General features: G+C 39.3%; 1 protein-coding gene across 1 annotated transcript; it reads right to left on the bottom strand.

Moving 5' to 3' along the window:
- Positions 1 to 692: 692 nt before the first annotated feature.
- On the bottom strand, positions 693 to 3,608 carry ccl25b (chemokine (C-C motif) ligand 25b). The gene is made up of 5 exons (XM_072389591.1): positions 3,536 to 3,608; positions 3,064 to 3,169; positions 1,531 to 1,648; positions 1,240 to 1,351; positions 693 to 1,158 (listed from the first exon to the last, which is right to left on the bottom strand). Exons 2-4 carry the CDS (start codon positions 3,125 to 3,127, stop codon positions 1,240 to 1,242), a joined length of 294 nt encoding a protein of 97 aa, XP_072245692.1. The 5' UTR covers positions 3,128 to 3,169; positions 3,536 to 3,608; the 3' UTR covers positions 693 to 1,158.
- Between the last annotated feature and the right edge of the window lie 5,002 nt (positions 3,609 to 8,610).

Genomic DNA, 8,610 nt, shown 5'->3' with positions numbered 1-8,610 from the left:
GTTTTTTATTGTGCTTTCATGGGGAATTTGCCTCATCTGTGTTTGATCAGAATATGAAGAAACTGAACTTACTTGGAGGTAAATAGGGACCCAAAGCAAACAACTAATAGGCAGGTTCCCCATCATTAATGCCTGTTTTAAGACACAAATCAGGTGTGGAAAAGCAGTGAAAACAGACTTTTGTGCACGAGTCATCCCTCCTATTCACAAACCTCGAAGAGACCACATCCAAAGATAGTTTCAGAGATGAGGGACAGAATAGAAAAAAAAGAAAGGAAAAACTTTCCTCGGGTTGCACAACAATATCCTGTAAGACTGATCGGAAATTAAGATGAGGGGTGAAATCTTATACTATCTCTTCATCACTTAGACTGGAATCACATTGTGAAATGAGTTATTGACTGCCAGAAAGCATCTGATTGTTCGTTTCAAGACAGACCTAAAAAGTTTAGACGTCGTCCGTTCAACCAGCTACATTGGATTGAATGCCTGAGAATGCGGTTCACTTTTGACATTAGCAGCAATGTTATTATAAAGCCATTGAAGAACGATTGTCTTGAGAACCCAGTTCACAGAGTTGACAGATGGATTAAGCTGTCAAATAATGGCCTATGTTGGTGCCAAAAAACCTAAATGAGAGTCTGCTTTATTTCACTTGTATTTTCTCTGATTACTTATAAAGAAGCCAGAGATTTGGTTAACATTTTTCCTTTATTTGATGTAGGAAAACACAAAGCACAGTTAGATTGACGATACAAAAATATGGAAGTCTGTTGTATAAAAAACCTCAGCTTGTAACTAGGGCGTTTATTTTTTCATATATATATACATTTTGTCACTCACACACATTTACTCACATTTTAAAGCTGCCAAAGAGTGGTTCATTCCTTGCAGGCTCTACACGTTACAGAGAAGGGAACAGTATCATGGTGATGGCTCATAGAAAGAAAAATTCCCATATACTGGCTACAACTTTAAGGATACAGTAAGTTTATATTTTAAAGAACTGTGTACATGATTTACATTCTCTGTCAGCTTTAGGAAATATCAAATCAACTGATGCACAATCTGTCTGGTTAAAGATGATATAAGATGCCCGACTGGGAGCTGAAACTGCTGCTCTCCTCTTTCTGCTCCGCTTTCTCTCCTGTTAGTGGCCTGCAAAGACACACGTTGAATGATAAATACTTGAGACACTAATTTTACTTCACTGTGAAATTATGTCGAGCAACATTTCACCTAGCTCCTCTTTCTTCTATTCATAATGTTTATCTTCTCCTGGACCCATTCATCGTATGGGTTGGCACAGATGGTCTGTATCTTTCCTGCACGCTTTTTCTTCATCACAAACCTACACATTGCAACATTATCAGGTTAAAGTTATCAGGCACACATCACAAATTCCCACACTTGAAATTTTCACATGGGTAGGACCGGTTGCCCTGCTGAGTGGGCAGGGTATTGCTTTTTCCATGACTCTTTTCCAATTTTAACAATGCAGGGAAACAAAAAACAACATTTTCTACTCACACAACAGCTCTGATGTTGCAATCGCCATCTGTTTCCTGCATCCTGTAGCTCGCAATGTTTCTCCTTGCAATTTTTCCAACCTTTACAACGTAGCCGAGACAGCAGTTGTCAAATGAGCCTGGAAGGAGGTAGAGAGAGATACAGGAAAAGCTATAAAGAGATAACAACCCCCTTTCAAAATGTGATTCCCAAGAGAATTTAAGGCTCTTTCTGGCAACAACAGGTTGACCCCAAAGTTTTTAATCATCATTTAACATGAGAGATAAAACTACTGGGGTCTATTCCCCAGACTGAGATCCACTTTCTCTTTCTTTCTGCAAGTGCATGTATGTGTTTTTTGGTATAGAGCTTAAGAAGTTATAGAGTGGCATCTTTTTAATTCTGACATATCAGATATTTGCCATTTTGGTGCTATTAGTTCAGTAATAACAGTAGACTAGATTATGATCTAGATTATTATTTTTGGCTTCATTAGAGTTTTGCATTTTTGAAGCTAAGCCAACATTGTCCAGTAAAATACTCCTCCCCACAGAGTCACAGTGGAAACCTGACTGACAAATAACTGCAGGGACACATGTGATTTCTGTCACTGTCAGCATTAACTCAAACACAGAAGTTTACCCACTTTCACTTCATGCCCCACCAACAACCTGATGGTGTTGGTGTTTGTGGTTGCCTCCGGACATGAAGAGTTCATATGCACATTTATATCAAACTGAGAGTGTATCTGCGTTTTTTGTTCCCCCCCCAAAAAAGTATCAGTAAATATATTACATTAAATTTGACAGCTGTTTATTGGATGTGAAAGTAAATATTTTAATGCTTTAAAGTGAAACTGTTCAACCGATGCAGTATCGTTCCTTTACCTGTTTACTTTTTTCAAACCACGGTCTCTAATTTGTGTCCCCATTAACTGTGCGGACACTCCCCGTGCCGCTGATGCTTCAACCTACCTCTGCTTCATTAAAATGGCAGCACTTGTAAGACCTCAAAATATTTCCTCAAATCCGAAGCCCAGAGTTGTTTGCACTGATCAAAGGTGGTGAGCTATGAGCCCCAGGCAGGCAGCTTTAGGCTGTTTTTCTTTGGTAATCAAAATTCTTTGTCAGCGTTTTAGTTTTTCTTTAATGATCTATTAAAAGAGGATTAAAAACAGGTCTGTGTATTACGTTGGTGAAAAAGCAGCTGCATTTTTCCTAATCAAGGAAAAATGTGATCGTTTGGATCTTTCACATCTACCATCACATCAAAGTGATTTGTAAAATCAAGTCTTGACAGGTGCAGTTTTGGCACAAAGTGTTGTGGTAAAAGGCTTTGAGCTCCGTCTTTAAAGGAACGTGTTTTTGGGGCAACAACCCACATTTCTGCCAAATTTGGTTAAGGCAAGACATTCTCTACAGCCATAAATGAACGGCAAAGTTCCACAAATGCTAACCACATGGTTTTACCTTTTGATCAAAAAAAGGCCATGAATTGCTGTGAAAAACTTTACTTAAAAAGCCATAGTCCTGGTGTCAAATCAGCCTCACTTACCTTGTGCCAAACTCAGGTACATGCAGGTGAAGAGCAGAAGGAAGACAAGAGCGTGAAACTTCATGGCTGCTGATGCTGCTGTTGCTGCTGTTGCTGTTCTTGCTCGCTGCACAGACACAAACAGAATCATTCAAAGAACGGAGCAGAACCTAAAACTGGAAGCAGAGTCCACCCTCGATAATGTTGGACACTGATGAAATATATTCCCTCACAAACTCCTCTATCTGTCGCCTTGTGCAAGCAAAAGGTTTTTGACCCTCAGTTAAGAATGTTAAATCGGCTCCAGCTGTGTCAAGCCGTTCCTTCTCAAAACACACCAGAAATCAAGTCTGTTTATGGTAAATTACAGCAAGACTCCCCCTCCTGCAGTGATCTCTGACCGTGTGCTGAACTCATCATTTTCAACGAACAAGTTTTCAAAGTCAGTATTGCATAAGCAGTTTTGCTTCAGAAGCATGCAGAAAAGCCATACCTGCTCACATTCAGGATTTCACAAGGTAGCTTGAGAAGAAAAAGTCTTTGCCCAGCGCTGCTTGCAGTGGCTCTGTATTTTTATAGTCTGTCCACCCCCCCCACCCCCCACCCCCCGCCTCAAACTCTTTACCACTCCTCCTCCATCATGTGAACTATAAAGTTTTACAGTTCTGTTGAAATACTTGATCACTAAATCCCCCAAGGCTTTTTTTTTACTTGCTCTTTTCTTGGTTCATGCAAGGTGATTGACAATGCCCGGTTACTCCTTATGCTGCTTATAAATTTATTTTACCGATGCCGTCCAACAAATCGTAACATCGTTGGAAAACTTGTTCTACAAAGAAAAAAGACGTTTAAAAAAAGTGAGTTTTTGAATGAAGGAGCTCACCCTCTTCGTAAAGAGGAGGTAGATCGCACCGCGGCAGGATGAAATGAAACACTGGTCAAATCATGTGGTGCTGCAGCTATAAAGACATGTGAGACTCCACCAGAGTTGGTCTATTGTGCGTCTTGTACCACATCTTGTACTGATTATCATCATCCGCTCCCTTCTCAGCAGAAAAAGTTTACATAACAGCCCTGATTCTCATCTCTCTCCTAGATAATAAAGTATTCCTCATGGTCCATATATATGATATATGAAAAACATCTTGGTTTCTAGAGGAGTTGTGACACAATGTGAAATGTGAATCCATACACCATGCACAGGGCAGAAAAATGTGGATAAAACCATGTTTACTAATATGATGCATCACCTCTTCTTTTAATAACAACCTGTCATAGAAACAGAACACCAGTCGCTGTTGTTTTGAAAGTGAACTATTTTACAAGTGTTGCTAGAATATTATAAACTCTTTCGTTCGTTGGTTGCAGTGAGTGGACACAGCTGGTGCAGGGACCTCCCAGCTGCAGCCTGTTCTGCTGTCAAGCCTCCTCAGATAATCGTCTTGTCCACCATCTTGTTACCAGAAGGTAGATGGAATTTGTACTGCTATTTGCACGCTGCAGCCCCTGTCTTTGGTATCCTATGAGTGTTGCGTCTTTTAATCTGAGTTTTTGTAGACCTGAGCTGGAGTCCTGGATACCTCCACGCATGTCTCCCCCCTGCTTCTCCCCAGTCTATTCAATCCGTTCTAAATCAAGCAGCAGTTTCTCAGTCTGACTGGCTCCTGTTTTCTTCCTTCACTTTTGTCCCCTTTCATAATTGTGACGTTGAATTTAAGCTGATCAATAGTTCAGAGCTCATTTAATGTGCTTTTTTTCAGTGATGTGCCGTCTCTCTTCAAAGGGTGACGCGTGTGGACTGCGGGCCCCTGGACTTCAGTGACAGAGCCATACTGTTATAATAAGTGCAACTTATGGAAATAAGCAAAGCCTTTCCTAAAAAATGACATTGTGTGACATGTTGTGTAACAGCGTATATTGCTCCCAAATGTGTGCACAGCATTCAGTTTAATGGTGCTTTTTTTAAGATTTAATCTGCATTCATGGAATCAGGGATCAACTGTGTCAACTCGGCTGTTTTTAATGTCCTGCCGCAGAGGGCCCAAAGACCTAGTGTTATGTGATTTTATTTTGATCTTTGGATCGTAGTTGATGAAATCCACATTATCTTCAGTTTTATGTTGAGAAGCCTGCTTAAAGTGGTTTTACACGCAGCCTTGTTTTATTTCTTTTAATTTGCATTCATCTTATTTGAAAGTGTCGCCAGCATCAAAGTCAGCGAACACATATTTTGTTCAAAATTGAGAACATCTCGCAGTTTCAGCCTAATTTTCTTTCAGCTACATTCAGTTCAATTTGGGGGTTAAATAATCTGCATAATTATTCATATTTTTACATTTTACACAGTGTCGCTTCTCTTTTTGCTGTTATCATGGATCTGGAGGAAAGGCGATATTTGTTTCTGTGATTAAACTGCAGGTGGTCGGGGTCTGTGGGCCCCTTGAACAAACATTTATGAGAATTTGTGGAAAAAGACAAACAACAGTAAACAAAGTTGAAGGATATTTCAAAAACCACTGAAGAAAGTATCCTTGTGAAGAGTTTCCATCTGCTCTGAACATGTTCGATGAACAATGCTCTCTAAATATTTCCTGTTTCTGTTTAAGTTGCCTTGTTAGTTTGTATGTTGGCTCAGGGGCTTGGTTTGCTGTCGAAGGTATATCACCTCATTTGAACAGTCCATCCATCTGAAGCACTTTTATACAATCAAACTTTCAAAAAAATATCTTTTTCGTACTTTGTAAAAATTGTTTTCTAAACAGGAACACTGAAGCTCCTCTCCACACTGCCAGAGGGAAAACGTCTGGTGAGGAATATATGCTCCATTTACTTCATCGGTCTAAACATTGACACAAGAATGTAGATGCCCCTGAGCTGCTATAACATCCAAACTCCCAACAAAAACACAAAGAAACTGACCTCGTTGTCATTTTCTTTAACACATTTGCCTCCAGTATTCCCTGTTTGTATGTATTTATGCTCTGAAGAACGAGCCAATGCTTCATAGCCCATTTTATTATGTACTAACAGTCATCTTTTTCATGGTTTCCAAAGTCTATTGTACACATAAACTTATGCTGGTTGAAACATAAATATTGAGTAACACAGTCTGGATTAGCACATCTACCGGATGCAATGCATGTGTATGTGTACAGTACGGATAGATGTTTTACAGCTTCATGTGAAATGCATTACATGGTCAGTAGTACAGGGAACAAATCACCATACACATTTTCACTTGCGAAACTTCTCCTTCTTGAAGGCTCAGCTTTCTGGCAGATTTGTAACTCTAACTGTTGGGACTTCCCACATTGTGTAAGAACATAAGTGAGGGTCAGACTCTCATGTCGGGTGAAAAGGTTCTGCTCAGTCAGAATTGCAAGGGGTCAAGCCCCCCCCCCCCCCCGTGCGGTACAGTCAAATTCCTCTTTCTGAGTTGGAAACGAAACTTTACTTTCTCCCAGCTTTGTGTTCGGTGGTTCTGTCTTTTAGACCACCATCATCCCCGTGGTGTTAAAAAAGCTGTTAAAAAAAGCTTGAGTTCTTTTATGTGGAAAAAAGACACGCTTGCTATATTCTAAAACAAAATAAAACGTTTCATACTTGTTTTGATGCCAGTCTACATGTGGTGCCAATTTTGTCATCTCAGTCAAATCCACATTACAAGATATTTCGACATGCTTGTCGTGCTGAGCCAGCAACTGATCTACTCAGTTCCCAGACATTTATGGACTGATGTTGAGCAGTCCCAACTGTCTTATAAGACATGTTGTTGCCATAAAACTCAAGATGAGTTCATATTTTTTATGAAATAGTAAAATGTCTCACTTTCAACATTCAGTTGGGACTAAATCTGGGTTTCTGATATCTGCAAATCACTGCATTCTGTTTTTGTTTATATTGTACAGAGTGCCCTAACTCTTTTTAAGTTGCTATTCTATAAGACCAGACGTATGTTTGTGTCAGGCAAACAGGCAAAAATACTTCCAACATCTGCACTATATCGTCAGCTGAATATTTCTCATGAGAAAATTTGTGGCAGGATTGCTGTTTTTTTCTACAAATGTAGTGGGAATCAAAAGAGGTGGGCATGGATACATCTTTATGCTCTTTCTTTGCAGATGTGCATGTGCCGTTCGTTGTCACAGACTTGACAATGTAACCGTAAACTGCTTTAAACGATCCGTTTCACAGAGGACATTCCTAAACACACAGAGAGTGCCGAGGAGATCAACTGCTGCAGTTTTGAAGGAAGAATGTTTTCCCATTCGAAGATATCAGCTACTCAACACTTAAGGCCTGTCTGCCATTTCTTTTTCTTATTATTTCTTGCACTAAATGGTTTTAGTGAGGGACAAGTCTGGCGTGCAGGGAGTTCAGATTACCTCCTGAATCATTTAACCTAAGATCTACGGCAAATACCAAATACCTAATAAACCAAACTTTCCGTGACATGTTGCTCCAAACATATGCTTACTAGGATTTTACTCAGTTTTACTCAGAAACATGCCATGCAGAATAAATATGAAGTAATGTGACCAAATACACAGTCAAATCTGCTTAAACTGGTGGTGCAAATATACAAGAAATACAATATGTGAAGGGCTCAGTCGTTTATATTCAAAGCCAACATTTGCTGTTGCAAAGCACTGAGATGAGAGTAAGTTACTCACCAGCCTCCAAAATTTAGATAAATATCTACAATCACACCTTTATAATAGTGCATGTTAATGGTTGAGTAATGATAACCCCCTGGTATAACAACAATATATGAAAATAAGGAACACTGAGTACAGTACATTGAGTACTTCACCACAAAGCAGAGATTGAAAGTAAAATCTCTGAATCTACGCCCACAACTTTCTTTTTTTGTGAGGTGTTGCAACAGGCTGACAAAGACGACGCTTGACATGTGACAGAAAGGCACAGATCTAATAGCTGTGGCTCAGTTCCATGTAGACACTTCAGATTGGGGTTTTGGTGTTATTTATGCACACTGCCCTGAGCTAACTGGGACAGTGAAATACAACAGATCCATGTTCTGTGTTACAACAAATGTCCCTTTAACTACCTTGGAAATATTTCGTTTTTACTGTCAAATTCAAAATTAGTGTATATTTTTGTGAAAAAAAGCAATAAAAAAGTCCGTTTATATGTTGATTTCTCATTGTTATCTCACTAAATAATGAGCAAATGACTGTTTTTATTCACATTTCACACTGTCCAAAGTTTTGTTGGAAATGGGGCTGTAACAAAAATCAGATGTCATTTGTTATCAAAAGATAACTAATGACAGCTATTAAAGGCTGTGGAGGAAAGAAAAATTGAATGAATATTAAAATAATGAAATATACAAATGAAGAGGAAACGTAAAATGTTAGAAATACAAGAGTGGAGTTCAGCTCCCACAGAAGCCGATCTGAACACAACACTGGCCGTTTTCAAAATGACAACAAATACAACCACGCCATCTACTGGGGTGACTGGGAAGTGCAGGTACAGTGTTCAATGTTTAGTCATATAGTCATAGTTGCTATATAAACCAGCTTTCACTGTACTGTGAATGAC

The sequence above is a fragment of the Leuresthes tenuis genome, unplaced genomic scaffold (assembly GCF_036924035.1).
Source record: "Leuresthes tenuis unplaced genomic scaffold, fLeuTen1.0.hap1 SCAF_7, whole genome shotgun sequence".
NCBI classification, from domain to species: Eukaryota; Metazoa; Chordata; class Actinopteri; order Atheriniformes; family Atherinopsidae; genus Leuresthes; species Leuresthes tenuis.
This window is presented reverse-complemented; position numbering and strand designations above follow the sequence as displayed.